This window comes from Aulonocara sp. 'chitande type north' Nkhata Bay, linkage group LG14 (genome assembly GCF_057382095.1).
Source record: "Aulonocara sp. 'chitande type north' Nkhata Bay isolate Kocher_YH1m ecotype deep benthic linkage group LG14, A_spYH_male_GT1.1, whole genome shotgun sequence".
In the NCBI taxonomy this organism is placed as follows: Eukaryota; Metazoa; Chordata; class Actinopteri; order Cichliformes; family Cichlidae; genus Aulonocara; species Aulonocara sp. 'chitande type north' Nkhata Bay.
Genome location: NC_141357.1, coordinates 33692279 through 33709078, shown reverse-complemented (window position 1 = coordinate 33709078; position 16800 = coordinate 33692279). Strand labels below are relative to the sequence as shown.

The 16800-nt window shown below is 40.3% G+C and overlaps 1 protein-coding gene across 12 annotated transcripts in view; it reads right to left on the bottom strand.

Annotated features, from left to right (window-relative positions):
- The window catches only part of nectin1b (nectin cell adhesion molecule 1b), a 172645-nt gene that overhangs the window by 22268 nt on the left and 133577 nt on the right, over window positions 1-16800 (bottom strand). For 5 of the 12 annotated variants that reach the window (XM_086262186.1, XM_086262187.1, XM_086262191.1 and 2 more), the window contains exons 6-9: window positions 16684-16800; window positions 14942-15008; window positions 8962-9057; window positions 3073-3174 (exon numbers count right to left, since the gene is read on the bottom strand). The exon at window positions 16684-16800 is cut by the window's right edge and continues 31 nt beyond it. In XM_086262186.1, coding sequence (XP_086118312.1) covers window positions 3073-3174; window positions 8962-9057; window positions 14942-15008; window positions 16684-16800 — 382 coding nt within the window. Of the gene's footprint in view, window positions 1-3072; window positions 3175-8961; window positions 9058-9167; window positions 15009-16683 lie in introns of those variants that run through there. The other 7 variants (XM_086262192.1, XM_086262193.1, XM_086262197.1 and 4 more) reach the window with 4 other exon arrangements.

The following is a 16800-nucleotide window of genomic DNA, read 5'->3' as shown; positions in this document are numbered from 1 at the left end:
AAATCTCTGGCTCTCACAGACCTGTAACGTCTTCTGTAAGAAGCTTTTCTGTCCCCCACTCGTTACCTGTATGAATGGCACCTGTTTGAACTCATCATCTGTATAAAAGACACCTGTCCACAGCCTCAAACAGTCAGACTCCAAACTCCGCCATGGCCAAGACCAAAGAGCTTTCGAAGGACACCAGGAAAAGTATTGTAGACCTGCACCAGACTGGGAAGAGTGAATCTACAATAGGCAAGCAGCTTGGTGTGAAAAAATCAACTGTGGGAGCAATCATCAGAAAATGGAAGACATACAAGACCACTGATAATCTCCCTCGATCTGGGGCTCCATGCAAGATCTCATCCCGTGGGGTCAAAATGATCATGAGAACGGTGAGCAAGGATCCCAGAACCACACGGGGGGACCTGGTGAATGACCTGCAGAGAGCTGGGACCAAAGTAACAAAGGTCACCATCAGTAACACACTACAACGGCAGGGAATCAAATCCCGCAGTGCCAGACGTGTTCCGCTGCTGAAGCCAGTGCATGTCCAGGCCCGTCTGAAGTTTGCCAGAGAGCACATGGATGATACAGCAGAGGATTGGGAGAATGTCATGTGGTCAGATGAAACCAAAGTAGAACTTTTTGGTATAAACTCAACTCGTCGTGTTTGGAGGAAGAAGAATACTGAGTTGCATCCCAAGAACACCATACCTACTGTGAAGCATGGGGGTGGAAACATCATGCTATGGGGCTGTTTTTCTGCCAAGGGGACAGGACGACTGATCCGTGTTAAGGACAGAATGAATGGGGCCATGTATCGTGAGATTTTGAGCCAAAACCTCCTTCCATCAGTGAGAACTTTGAAGATGAAACGAGGCTGGGTCTTCCAACATGACAATGATCCAAAACACACCGCCCGGGCAACAAAGGAGTGGCTCCGTAAGAAGCATTTGAAAGTCCTGGAGTGGCCTAGCCAGTCTCCAGACCTCAACCCCATAGAAAATCTGTGGCGGGAGTTGAAAGTCCGTGTTGCTCGGCGACAGCCCCAAAACATCACTGCTCTCGAGAAGATCTGCATGGAGGAATGGGCCAAAATACCAGCTACTGTGTGTGCAAACCTGGTAAAGACCTATAGTAAACGTTTGACCTCTGTTATTGCCAACAAAGGTTATGTTACAAAGTATTGAGTTGTATTTTTGTTATTGACCAAATACTTATTTTCCACCCTGATTTACGAATAAATTCTTTACAAATCCTACCATGTGGATTCATGGGTTTTTTTTTCACATTCTGTCTCTCACAGTTGAAGTGTACCTCTGGTGCAAATTACTGACCTCTGTCATCATTTTAGGTGGGGGAACTTGCACAATCGGTGGCTGACTAAATACTTTTTTGCCCCACTGTAAGTGCGATCTGGAAAGCTACAGTCACTCTACGTTATGAATGGAGTTTTTGTATAAAAACAAGTCTTGCATTTAATAGTTAAACTTTGTAAATAGGCTTTTAGAATTGCTGTCCTCAATAAGTGAGAATGTATAAGATGCAATTTCAAAAGTTCTGAATAATTTTTTTAACAAAATGTCAGACATCAATAAATTAATAAATATTCAACACAGGGACTTTTATCTTAAAACTAGTGCTGTCAGCGTTAATCTCGTTGAAATGACGTTAACGCCATAACCGCATTAACACGGCAAATCTCCATTAGCGAGTTAGTGCGGATCGCCCCGTGCATGGGGCTGCACGGCGCTAACACGTTAACGAGCTAACCACGCTAATGCGTTGAAGCCATGCGGCCCCACGCACAGGGCGATACGCGCTAACTCACTAACAGAGATTTGGCATGTTAATGCGGTTATAGCGTTAATGCCATTTTAACAAGATTAACGCTGGCAGCACTACTTAAAACATGTCTGTAGGCTGTAAGGACGCAGGCCCTGTACACTGATATCTTGTCATGATTTCAAGTAGCCAGAAAATGGGTAGCATAGAAACAATAGAGAATAGCATGTCAGCAGTTGTGTCACACTGATGTGGCTTTTAATTTGAATTGTGAAGTTCCATCATGCACAAGGGTAACACATACAACCTGACTTAAGTCAACATATCAGCTTAACCTTTAATTATCAAAATTTAAAATAACTTTCCAAATGGTTCTGGATTTGTGAAGGAATACTGGCATAAATCTAAGGAGCTAAAAGTGGATCTCATTAAGATACAGTTGATACCCACGTGTTGTTACGCATTTGAGCAAATTGCATTTTGCACGACACTGCTTACCAAATAAGTAAAACTGAGACTGAAGAAAGAAAGAAACTTAGCAATTGTGTGGTTACAAATTGTCACATTACCAAGAGACACACTGAAAATGATTTTGTTTTCAGCCAGCACACACAACATGCAGAAGCTTGCACATCCACACAAATTGTCTAAAATCCTGGTTGTTGTTGTTTTTTAAATTCATCTCAGAAAGAAATGCTGCCAAAGCAAATAAAGCCCTCAGTGCTCTCAAGCATCTGTGCCACTGAGGGAGGTTTCCCCACAGTTAGCAGAGGCATCTGATACAACAAGTCAAACATTTCATAGTCAACAGTTAAGACTCAGGGGTGATGATGTACTGTGGAGCACTACACTGTAACGTATCTGCAGACGGTTGCCTGGCAAACCCACAAGTAATTACGATGGATTAGAGGAAGAGTAGGGGAGGTGAGGCAGAGGGCAGGCCGTCGGGGTCAGAACATGAAATCGTCCACAGAGAGAGAAAGAGAGAGGATGGCGGCTGGCCAGGTTTACATAGAAGATGAGAGGTGCTGATTTTGATGATGAGATAAGAAGCTTAGTCAAACCGCCCAGTGGATTTGCTGGTCAGCATCTACTCATAACACCAGACAAGCAAAAATGAAAGCTCCTCAGTGACTGTACAGAAGCACCGTTCATTGTAAATCAGTTCTACAATACCACCAAGCAGAACCTCACCAAATATTCACCCTTTCAGCAGCAGTTACTACTGACCAAAGGCAGCAGCTGTGGATGACCCCTCCATAGTGAAGCTCACGTGACTCCGCTCATGGCATCAGTACTCACCGGCTTATCGGTGAAGGGGGTCGACTCAGAGGGTGCCATGTCGTAATAAGGAGGCTGAAGAGGAAGCTTCTGCATTTCTTCCTCCTTGTCGAGATGAACCACCTACGGGAAACACCAAGAGCTCAGCGTGACTTATAATGAGCTCGAAACCGGGATAGATCAGCCAGCTCTAGTCCTCACCAAGGTTAACTTTGCAATTAGTCTATGAGTGTGAACTGCTACCTCTTATTGCATCCGCATTAATTAAAACACATCAGCAGCAAAACATTATGTTGACAGTTGTTGCTCACATTTTTTTTGTGTGTCTGTGGTAATGAACAGAAATTGGCAACGTTAATCTCGCATCCGACAGAGAATACAGCTTGACAGCAGTTTGAACTTCAGCAGCTCAGTTGAACCTAAAGTTATTATGTGCATCAAAGTAATTTTGTCAAATGAATCACTTCCAGATCACATAAATATATGATGCAAACTTTTGAAACATCTGAGCTGAAATGCTAAAGTAACTGTAAAGCTGCAAGAGCTAGCTGAGATTCATAGCCACTATATTACAGAGGGATTCCATTTCTTACATGAACCTGACATAAATAAACTATTTGAAAAGAATAGTTTGCCTATGTAGACAAGGCTCACTGAAACCATTTTAATATGGTACAGACATTTCATTAGGTACATCTAGGAAAATGTATGTAGTCCAGCACAACATAACACAAATTCTGCTTTTACATTTTCTACTTTTGTTTTCAAAAAGGTTTAAACTGTGTTTTATTTTTAAGTTATAGTGGTGATCTATTTTGATTCTTAAATGTTTTTTTAAATCCCTTTGTATAGATATTTTAAAAGGTAGAACGTAAACATTTTCACTGTGTTTGAAGGATTATGGTTTAGGTACAAATGCTAAATTTTCATTTCACATGTTTTCTTTATTTATTTTTTGCTTTGGGTGCAAGCTCTTTAAGTCTCTATTAAGTCAGATGTTATTTTATTTATGCAAATAAAAGAGCAATATGGTTCAAAAAGACAAAAACATGTTTCAAAGTGTTGCATAAATAAAGAGGGGGTTTAGCTAGATTCAGAAACCTTGTGAATTAAATTCAAAATTAACCTACATCCTTAATCAGTGGACTTGCAGAGCATGATGTTCTGTGGTGACCATTCAACATATGTCAGTTTCTCAAGGGTGACTAATTACCTTTAATGGAGTATGGTACTATATTATAAAATAAATTACATTGTAATCCATCATAATTTCTGGGGAATTACAGTTACATTGAGATTGTAGATGAATATCTTTTTGGTTAACACCAAAATCTTTCTGTAGACAGACAACGATCCGATCAGTATGTTGGTTTGCATGATTTTACACTGTAGCTTCAGTTAGTGTATTACTGGACAATGCAGGTCTGCAATGCAGCTGGCACAAATTTGTCTGCCATACCATCCAGAGGAATGGATTAAAACAGCTGTGTCTACATCAAAACAGGCTCAATTCATTTGGTTCTCTTGTCTGTATTTACTCCCCCTCTCATCAGCTTGTCAAATCACTCTAAGAAACCCGTCTAGCACGTCTATGACCAGCTGATCACACCAAAGCAGGTGGCTTTGTCGCTGGACAACAGTTCCTTTCAGTGCTGGAAATTCAACAACATTTTGCCTCAGAAATCAGAAAAGGGCACTAGCATGACCGTACAGAGTAAATCATGGTTGCTCAGGGGGAAAACATCAATGAACTCAATGTGAACCAGAGGAAAAGATCGAAAACCAATAATGTCAAGTCAATTCAGGCCAACTCAATTGTAATCTATAACCTATTACATGCAACATAAAAGTCTTATTAAGCAACAGGTGGTGTCACATTATTTATGGTTTTGTTTAATTAAAAAGGGTAGTGAGAATGAGACATTAAACACCTCCAGTGGTCTTCCACATGCACACTTGGCAAGGTAGGTTAACAGGTAGGTTGTATAATCATCCTAGAAAACTTGACCTATTTCTTCTGAAGAGCTATACTGTCTCGGTTGGTTCTGTATCTTCATGTGATGCCTGAAAGACTTAGTTATATGGAAATCTTGTCAGTGAAGAAGCTTCTTGAGGTTCATATTAATTGCAGGTTTCTCTCAATGTATATGTAAATTCCAAAACAACTTGAGTTGCACTATAATTTCCGTACATAATTCGCTTAGGCGCTGATAAATATTCAGATTGGGTAATGACTGTATGATGATGACTGTAAATCTACAAGGGGTGAGGGTTAAGATTCTCACTTTAAAAATCAAGATTTGGCTGTTTCACAAGTTTTCTGTGGCATAATAGGCACAGTGTTTTGAAGGGTGGGTTTGTGTGAGGAAAGGGGGCCACTCCTATAGTTTTCCTTTTCACCAGGTTGTCTGTCTTAGACTTTTCCCACAGAGTACTTCTAATTGATCTGTCAAAACCTGTCATAATCACAAAAGCAAAATTTGATGCTTCTGACATCAAAGTACCTTGAAAGTGTTTCTTAGGTGGGGTACTCAAAACAGTCTATAGAGAAGCTTACTGGCATAAAGGAATTAATTAATATTTTAATGACAAATGAAGGCGAAACCTTCATAGAACGTTTGTCAGACCTGCACATTTTGCAATGAAAAGAAATAAGAGTTAATGAAAGAAATTAAAGTCACTCGGAACAATGAGGTCATCAATGAAAATGTGAGACTCATAATGGTTGCTGAACAATGGTTTTCCCTCTTCATACCTGCAAATTCTGTTTAATCTGTTTTTTTCATCCACTTTTTTCATCCACTTTTCAAAAAGCTTTTGAATGACAATATGTATCTGGGTGATGTGAACTTTTCTACTCACGTTACATCAAAAGGTGAAGCATTTAATGGTTGAGTGGTCAAACAGTGAGCTGAGTGCCAGACTTCATATGCAATTACTTGGGGGGGGAAACGTTTGTTCAAGCTATAAAGACGCTGAACTCCCTGATAGTGAGTTTGGCTGTCAAAGTCTAATTCACAGCAATACACAACATTTAATTATAAGAAGCACACACTGATACTTTGGCTCTGTCGCCCAATGAAGTGGCCAAGCAACCTCTGCCCGAATACCAAGCTGTTTAAGACCAGTTGTAACATTCAGATATGCTGCATAACCCACAAAATCTTTTCACTACATTTGAAGGTGAAAAATTATCCCTGATCTCATTTCTTGTTCAAATAGTCCATTTCGTAGCTTTTCATCGAGTTCATTCTCAAAAGGAAACCCTTGAAAAGCTAAACCCGGAGCAAAAAATAGCAGCGAACAATAATTAGAACTATGTCATTACAAATTGCCTGGTGGCTCTGCAGATGCTGATCAGTATAATTTAAAGAAACAGCTAATCATGATGATTGACAGGCTTTGGGGCACGAACTTGTCCAGCTGAACTGATGAAGGCACCACCAAGAGACTTTTTTTTCTGGTATACGATATGATTAAAAGTTGTAGATAAGATTATTTCTTAACAACTTGTTTGTATTTATGGACATTTTAAAAAATGTAGTTCATAAAAGCATGTTTATAAAGAAGCTATCTATACACCAGGATCTGCTTGGGCATTTTAACTTTTTATTGGGGAGTTGGGGTGGGGGGGAAGGATTGCTTATCTATGCATTCTCTACTCACTGTGTAATAAACCTGCCGTGATGTTTTCTTGTTTTGTTTTGGGGGGTTTTTTTTGTTACTTTTATCTATCCAGATGTAAGTTTGCTGAACGTGCACCTTCTTTTAAAGCAATGGCAGCCATAAAACCAAACACATTAAATCCTGTAATGTGACCATTAAAGCCTCATTTTTATACTAATCACCAGTCAGGGTTACGATGCCTTGCTCAAGTAATCTTCTGCAGTAGTTGTGCAGGAAGAAGAGCGCATTATTTCCCCTCTCTCCATGACTTTCTCTGCCCAGATGCCTAGCAGTTTGACCTTGGGCTTATGAAAAGTATCAAAGTTTGATTTAAATTCTCAGCGGTGCTGATAGGTGGTGACCAACTTGACAGTTACGTGAATCTTTAATTATTCAGAGCCTAATAGCGCCATTTTTTTTTACTTCTTTAGCTCCTCAGTTTCTCACATACTGTAGTCCTTGACAACAGTAAAAGTCACTGCAACCTCTGCACACTCCTGATGACACTTCACATGTAAATAGTGCTGCACATTCAATCTTATGAGAGTAACTTTTGTTTTCCTAAACTACAGCTTGTGCTACAGTAACGTTTGCAATAAGCAGATTGGAAAGCTATCGGGCTGGTTGAGGCAGAACATCCAGGAATACAATTACATAGTACTGGTTCTGTGCTATTTAAACAGCCTAATGCAATATAAGGATTGTGTTCTCATGGAAGCTCGACAAGAAATTAGAAAAAAATGTTCTAGTGGCCACACAGACCGGGAGCCAAACATGAATAGGGAGGCTATGCAGAATCAGTGTGACCATGGAAAACGAGGTTTCAAATTCCAAGGGCATGTTCAGAATACTTTTTCACCAAAGGAAGTTTGAGGTTTAACTGCACTTTCATAACGTGGAAGAGCACATGAGTGGCCATCTTACTTTATACTGGCTGCATATAATACACCCGATATATTAATATAAGAGCATGTGACTTGTATTCAATTTTTTTGCCATTAACACAACCAGTGATTGACTGCTGTGATTTTTTTCTTGCTTTTAAAGATGCTATTGGCACTATTTCACCATCAATTATTATTTTAATCTTTTCCAGATGACAGCACATTCCAGTACTGACAATATAAATGAGGTCTGAATGGAGTATACTCAAATCTGCTTAGAATTAGAGACAGTAAAATTTGGGGACTTGAGAAAATTGCAAATTTCTTTAATGTTGCCAGGAAGTAACTTCAGCGGGAGGGAGCACTGTAAAAAGCGGTTCCCGTGCAACCACTCCAGGCTCTGCATGTTTGTTATCGTACATTCAGACAGTACAACTTCCATGGATTCAGCAGCAGTCTTCAAAGTTGGGATGAACAAATTATCACTGATGAGAATCACTAGATTCCCATCAGTGACAAGTAAGTTTGTCACTGATTAACATAAAAAACACTGCTTGTTAAAATGATGAAAACATGTCTTGAGGTTAAAAGTCTGTGAGAAATTAAGCTGTTTATCAAACTCGAGTCACACTTTGAAATCTTCAGCACTCATTTACTAAGCTATAAACAGCTTCATTTAACATACTGCACTTGTACTGTGTGCAGTGATTAAATAATAAAATGGACAATGTCAAAGACTCTCTGCACAGCATATTCAAAGTACAGATAAAAATCTCTGACAATACTTTTATAAGCAACAAAGTTCTTTTTCATATCTCTGCTGCAGTGCAAGCAGGGATATGGTCGTTTATTTATATGTCAAAAATTGCCCACTGACAATTACTTTATTTATTAAGAGGGAAATTAATTACACACATGGATAATTATGTTACATGTCATTGGCTTCACTTGGAGAATGTGACATTTCTATATTCAGCTAACTTTATTCACCGTCTTTGTGACAGTTGCTTTGGACAGCTGTGTAAGACGAGGAACACACACACACACACACACACACACCTACACACACACACACACACACACACACAAAAGGCTCACGGCACTAAACTGACATTTTTGCGATTTAAAAATTCACCTGAAAATCCAATAAATGAAAATAACTTTCCAAAAACAAAAAGGGACCTAAGCTGGTTCGCTGCTCTTAAAGATATATGGAGGTAAAAAACATCACATCACTCTTTTGTTAAAAATATATTTGGGCTTGGATTTCATATGAAAGAGACAGATACTGCCAAAGTTGTCATACCTTGTGTTGGATCAGGAGAATAAGCAAGGAAAAGAAGTAGGGGGAGGAGCTTACCTGGATGTCATCAGATGTCAAGTGTCCCTTCATGTCACTGTTCTTCTTTTTGGGTGGAGGAGGGGCTGGTTTGTGCGCAGGTGGGAGGTCAGTCCTGTTAAGAGAGTAAAAAGATAACATGACACTCAGCACAGTAAGGGATCACCACTCTTTACGTCCCTCACCTTCTACACCACTCTATAATGAGAAGTCCTGCCTGCACTTGCCTTTTTCACTCTTTCCTTGGATTTTGATAGATCTCGTGTTGGTGGCTTTGTTGCAGCAGCAGCCATCCCTGCCCTTTCAAAGGCTCTCGCTGGAGAGACACTGTGCTAATGAGAGTAGGCTGTAATTGGACTGAAGTGAGGAGATAGGAATGGAGGGGGTATAGGGGGCAGGGAGAAGGGCATGTGTGAGTCAAGGGTGGTTTGAGCCTCATCCAGAGTGCCACGCGGACAAACACCCTGCCTACTGTGCAGCGACTGTTTGTTTGACATATAGTCCTGAGCTGTGACACGGAGAGCTCGGCAGGCGGCTTCAGCTCTCCACCTTTTTCAGGATCCCTGGTACTAACATCCTCTAATCCCAAGGCACTCACCCCACCCCTCTGTTGGCACACCTGGGTAAAAACAAAGCCTCAAAAACTGAACACCTGTGCTAGTTTATACGCCGCTATTAACAATGGAGTAAGCAACCGTTTTCTGTAAATCACCAACAATCAAATTTCGATGGAGGTAAAAGCCACTCTGTACAGAGTCATTCTGAGTTATTATAGAAAATTACTGAAATAAAATGTGATCAGGAAAGACAGCGGTAACTGAAAGCATTCTGTTGAAATAGTTTGATGTGTATCTGTATAATTATTTCAGACAAGGAAGCAGAAGGGTTGTTGCTACGGAATCGTTATAAAGAAAACCCCTTGCCTCAAACACGCTGGCAGTCAGATGTCATCTGTCGTATTCTGACATGATATCAGGAGTGATCAAAGATAATGAAGTGGAGCACAGACACTGAGCTGTGTACCTACATGCATTATCTCCAGCTCCTCCCGCCTCCCATTCGCACTGGTTCACGTCCTTATTGAATAACATGACCTTTCCGCAAGGCCATGCTGCCGTTTTAATGTGCAGAAAATTTGTGCATGAGTGCACCTCTTAACTCTTTCTTTCACGCTCATTATTTCCAGTCCGTATCACCTTGTCTCCAGACAGGGCTGCCGTACCACTGCCAGATTCATGTGGCACCCTCCTCAGCCTGCCTGCAGCACAGAGGCACAGCAAATGTACAGAGAAGCAGCGTGCAGCACATTAGCTCTTCAACAATAACGCCTTCCGCTGCAGAGCTTTGAGAGGAGAAACATCCATTTTTTCCTGAGACAGATAATTATGAGTCTTGTGGGAATGCGGTTTTCACAGGTACAGCAGTGTGCTCATTATAAAGTATTATAATTCACTGCTTATGACTGACTGGATTCTGATACAGGTGAGAACTTAAGACAAGACAAGATCATTTGTATCCATGAAATGTGTGATACTAAGTGTCATTTTTTGCTTCTGTCTGTCTCGTGTATGTGAGACAACAGATAACGGTGTTTTTTTAGTTTGCTGAAACATAACACTAATGAACATCATGCAATGACCTAACTGGAATTTTATAAAAGGACATGCAGCATTACAACATTATGCCTGACTGGATTTTGATTTTACTGTAGTTTGAGATAAATCAGTTATGCACCATCGGGATTCGACAGGTTTATTCAAGTAGGATGAAATCTGATTTTTTTTATGTATGATTTGCTGAATTCGTTTGAACTTACGTTTGATCCCATAGGACCTCCAATGATTGCATTTTATTGCAAAGGAGCTTGTTCAAATAGGTAGTGTGCTGGGGCCCCTTATGCGGAGTGAGTTTATTAAATCTGACCAAACATGAAGAAATTCCCTCGTCTCATGACTACCACCCCACGGCAACAACTTTCTCCCTGTCATCCAGCTACTTTTGTAATCACATTACACACAAGAAGCAGTCTCAGGAGAACATCAGTGCATAGACTGTCACTACTGTTTGACACAAGGGTGGGAAAACAGACCAAAAAGTAGCACAAGCGTTTCATGAAGTGCTGTGTGTGCAGAGAGGGAAAACGTATAGCACAGCTACAGCTCACGCAAGATAGATATACCAAGATAGAGATACAGCATGTGTGTTGCCGGTCATTCAGTCGGCATATCAATTCCGTATTTGATATTAATAATATAAAGAACTTGACATGTATAGTATATTATTAATGAAGTATACTTGTAGGAGAGGAAGTAAAAACAAAACAAAACAAGAAAAGGTCAAAAGTAAAATGTATTTTTAAGATTTAATGGTTGCATGTTATGATGTAGCAGCCACTTTTGAAAAATATCCAAAAACAACTCTATCCACCATCTCTGTGTTTTACTGTGAGTCAAACCAGTGTCCATTAGCACCACAATCAAAAATCAAGGAAAATAAGCAATCATTATCTTGCAGATTACTGTTTATTCTAGTTTGGGTTTGAATGTCTTAGTTGAGGTCCATAATTTCCTTTAGCAAAAATAATTTGGAACTCCAAGTAATTGCTCAGATCTTCCACAGCAACACTCTGTGTTGTGCCAAAAGAAGTGGTCAGAGGATCAGACAGATTTTAAATTAGCCAGCTGTTATGCGTGGCCATCTAAACCACATTATTGGGAAGTAGAAGCAGAATGAACATACCTGAAATATTGATATCAAGCTCACATTTATTCACACAGAAAATCCATTATTATTCTCACGGCAAGTAAGTTGGGTTAGTTTTAAACTAAAAAATATGTTTTAATATGTGCACATGCTCTCGGTTTAAAATTCCTGGAAGGAGAAGCTTTTTGTTCAAACTGCAATTTTGGAATTTGTAAAGGTGTAATGCATAATATATCAACCCCCTGAAAAAGACTGAATATTGGAGATGTTTTCTGCTAATATTTGTACGTCAACATGTAAAAATGAGCGAAATATTCACTGCTACAGATCTGTGCGCTCTTCAGGAATGCAGATGATGCAATCTCAATCAGTCATTAATAAGCTACATTGCAGTCCCGCACAGCTTGACCACCACATGTGCATCTCGTACTTCCTTAGTGCTGAATGTGATGCAGGCAGCATGGGGGCGTTGGATCTGTGAAAACGCAGACACTAATGAAAGCTGACAAGCAACACAAGCCCGTGGGGAGCAGAAAGCACTGGGCAGGGAACCATAAGCTACATTCAAGTTTGCAGTGTTTCCTACTCAGACATCCACCTTGAAGACCTTGCTCCTCCTCGCTCTGTTGGCTACAAAAAGCTCAGGGCAGCTTAGGGGGAGATTTAAAGGGGATAGCAAGGAGAAAACATAACTAATCCTTAAACTGAGAAGAATAGTCTGTGAGGGAAGATTTACAGCAAAGAAAATGACTTTTACAATGCACTCACAAAAAAGTGACTTTCCTATCTGAAATTTTCGCACCATTGAGGAAGTCTTCAAGCTCACACTCAGAATTAAGATGTTCTCGAAGGTGACAGAAAACCCTCTTTCCGTCCACTTCATGTGAGAGAAAGTGAAGTGTCGCATTCCCACAAGCGTTTGGATTAGAGAGCCACCGTATGCCTGCAGCCCTGCTCGTGGAAAAAACGTGGAGTGTTTGAGCCGATCCTCGGTGCTCTCATTGATTTCTGTTGATCACAATCTTATTTGGCAATTTAAATGCTAATGATACTTTTAATTGCAAGACGGGATAAATGTGATTTGATCTTTAGGAGGCAATTACTTTCATGCTTTGTCTAGCTCCGATCTTTTCAAAAGGCGGACAACAATTACTCTGCAAAGCTCAGCTTTTTTTTCTCCTCTCACAAGAGAAGAAAGGAAAAAACAAGAATGAAGCAAAATGGTGTTTTTGTTCTTTGACAAGTTTATCAAAAACTACTTCTGTTGCTGGGGGAAAATTTTGCTCTTTAGAACACTTAACTTTACAGTTGTACACAAACAGTCACTTTCCAAACCTTTTTCAACACCTCAGGCAATGCTACTAGTGTACATACACTACTATGCAAAAACATAGATATAAGGTGATTGTTATAAACATTTGTACTGCATGTATAACTTTCTGTGCAGAGAAACCAAGCACCATTTTATGCATAAATAACAATAGCAAATAATTTGAAATCACACCGAGTACAACACAGTCCATGTTGAGCGACTCAGAAAGACAAGACAGTTCTACTTTGGTTACAGCTTAAAGCAAGAAGGTGTCCATTAAGAAATTACCATTTATCACATTTAAAAGGTCTCCACACAGCAAAAGTGAAAAGCACTGGTGACCAGTTTATAGACCAAAGGGTACACAAAAACAAATCACGTCTCCACAAATCACTTCTGCTAACGTTACATCTCAAAATGAAATCTAACTTCATTGACTTAGTAGTACTGTGTACTCCTTGTTTGTCCAAATGTCCTCCAGTAATGCTACATTTCAGTCTCAGAACAAGTTTGAAACCTGTGCTCAGTTCAAATTAATCATGGTTGTGTCGTGACATGGGCTCTCGGCTCATGGTTAAACATCCGTTTTACATTCTGCATGCAATACTTTTCAGATACTTTTGTAAATATGACTGGAAAATTGGCAACAAAGTGATTTATGCAAGCAAGTATTTACAACTGTGTCAACACCAGCTGTATGTCAGGAACACTCAAAAGATTGGGGGGGGTTGGCCACAATTGGCAGTGCTCTTCTGCATTTTGGAGGTCATACATCACACCCGGGCAAAAGACGATGAACATATTATTCTGAGAACATCGCCTTTGACAATGCCCATCTATTTTGATAATCAGTTGACTATTGTGCCAGTGCAGCCTCTAAAGGGCCAGTGATTTATTAGGATTGACCAATTTTGAGTCACATCATGTGCTGCTTTGTTAGGGCAAACAGAGGCGTGACAGGCGGTGCAGTCAGGCATGTTATCAAATGCCCAGGCTTGATTAACAGCTCATCAACATGCAGAATTAAACAGTCTGGCTAAATGCTTCCCCTTTACTCTGACATTAGACACTCATATACAACTATGAATATCCCCCTACATTGAAATATGCCCCACACATTCTTTTGCAACTTTTCTGCATCCACATAGACGGTTAAATGAGAACAAGTAAACAGTTTCTGAGTAAGACACTGAACATATTTGATGACAAGCCACAGAAAAATGACAAAAATTCATATGAACAATTAAAGCTTTGAATCACATTTCACTACATTAAGCATTACATGCCAAACTCGTGGGAAACAACAACATTTACAGCACTGGCACAACTGTTGTCATGCATATTTGATGAGAGTCATGCAAACAAAAGGAGGGAAAAGAGCAAGAGGTGGAGGAGAGAGGTTGGACAGTGTGGTCTGTCAAAGACATTATCACTCAGCATCAGCTTATGTAAAACAAAGCCTGTATAAGCTTGCGGATTTCTGCTTGATTAACAATTTGATATGTATGTTAACTCTCATCTCGCCTTGTAATTCTGTTCTGTCCAAGCTCCCTGAATCGGATAAACTCTAAGTGGAGCTGGATTTTCCATCTAAAGAATTCTGATAAGGTTTAATTGGTCGTGGAACTGTTTTCATCAAGCTTTATTTTCATTCTTTCTTTTTTCCAAACATCATTGTCGTTATTTGATGTAAGAGTTTATTTTTGCCATTCATCAGATTGACATGTAAAGCCTAAATTTCACTCCAAAGTATTTATTTGCTGTATGCTGTCAAAGCAAGCAGAGAAATTGCTCAGATTTTAGGCATCAAGTGCAGTGTGACTCGTTAGTGAATGATTATTGATCATTTTCTGCTTTCAGCACTCACAATGGTGTGCTCAAGTATGTCACTTGCAGGCCACCATTACATGCAGGCAACAGAATAGAGGATCCAGGAGTACAGGGATCAGCAGGGGATAGACTGGGGTCAGGAGCCTCTACTTTCCTTGTGGGGGACTCTGGCTTCTCAGGACCCTGTGTCACACAACTATCAGCAACAGCAGCAACAGCAATGCTGAGGGAGTGGAGTGGGAAACAGAGAGCAGTTACTTTGGCATCAGAGTGAGAAAGAAAGATAGATTAGCAAGGCGGGAGAAAGAGACAGAAAGCAATGGGAGCGGTAAGAGTTTGTGTGCTTCATTTATCTTGAAAGACAATGCAGAGAGCTAAAAACAGTGTGGTTTCTGCGTCTGTGTGGCCTCAGACTTGGTGGACCTGCTGCCACCACAGAGCACCACAACGTGCAGCCGGCGGAGACCAAAAACCTGGCAGAACGCCTCGTCTGATGTTAGCATCACCGCTTTGAATAATCAAATAAGCTAGAAGATTCTGGAGGGGGACCTCTAAAATAAGCATTGTAATCTCATCATCTGAATTGATTAAAGGCTCATGTGCACCCTGAGCCAGATTCTGCACACCCCCCCAACCTCAGTTGTTTTGGTAATAATCCCAGGGAGAGAGATAGCCAGCTCATGCTCACAGCAGCATCATTCCCATGGGAATGTGGTTTGAATCTTGTATATTCAGAATAGCCAAGAGCATCATGAAAACCCTTGGCAACCACTGAGCTATCTGTCCTGGCCAGGTGTTTTAGATGAAGGGAATTAGCAGGACGTAACTTGAATGCGTGTTTCCTTCTTCATTGAAAACAGATTTCTGACAATTGCTCCAAACCAGATGGCAGAGACTTTTAGTACCTCGAAATAACGCGAAAAGCTATTTTAGATTTTCACAGCTCTGTTGCTTATTGTTCTCTCAGCTGCACCCTCTGCTACTTCTGTTTTCTCCTTTGTGTATGGGCAGCAGCTGGCAACGCTGCAAATTGTCATAGGCGCTGGTTTGCAGACAGAACAAAATTACCTGGTTGGCCGGAGGAGGTGTTGCAGAGTAAATAACATCAGAGTTACAAGGCCCCTTAATGTGTCTTCAGCAGTTTGAATATCTTAATGGATGCAAGAAGAAGTCTTACACCATCTATTTAAGAATACATTACAAAGTTTACATTTGTAGGATACCTCACCATTAGATCTGCATCACAGGCCTTGCTAAATTGTGCTTGATTTGAGGTATATCTATTTGCAAAAGCAGCGATGGAAAAGAAGTCGTTCATACTCTAATTACTGTTTAAATTAAAATGAATTTGCATAATTCTACAATCGGCTGACCCGACCTCTGGACCTCCTGCATACTTTAAAATCTCAAAGTAATCTCCTTTAACTTCTCGACAATATTGTGACCATCCAACAGAAGCAAATGTTTCCTGAGAAGACTCTGCAGTACATACTCCTGCAATCAGCTGTGATTAAAACAATAGTGTTTTAATGGGAAATGGGCTCATTGCAGCCCACATTACAATCAAGCAACCACTTAATAGCTGCTTTAATAAAAATCATTGATTCTATCTGCTTTGGTAAATGAAGATAGACATTCTCTTTTTTTTAGTGCAATTAAATTCATTTTCATACCGTGACCTTTATGAAAGGAGACTGCTGGCTCCCAGAGTAAATGAGAATGAGACAGTGACATGTCTGCAGCATGTTCCTCCGTCTCCAAACACATTTACTCCCCTAAAAAAGAGTTTCGTCCTTTTCGAAGTGTTTTTTCTCTCGTGGAGTGACAAAGAGTGCACACCTAATCTTACCACCTGTCCATCCCCCTGCAATATTCTCTGGGAGAGGCTTGATACTCACAGGTCATTATCTGTCTCAGTGCGGGTCTTCTGCTGCCGCCGATGGACCATGACAACAGTAACAGCTACGCCAATGATGAGTCCAATGGCAACAACACCTCCAAGGATCCCGATAACA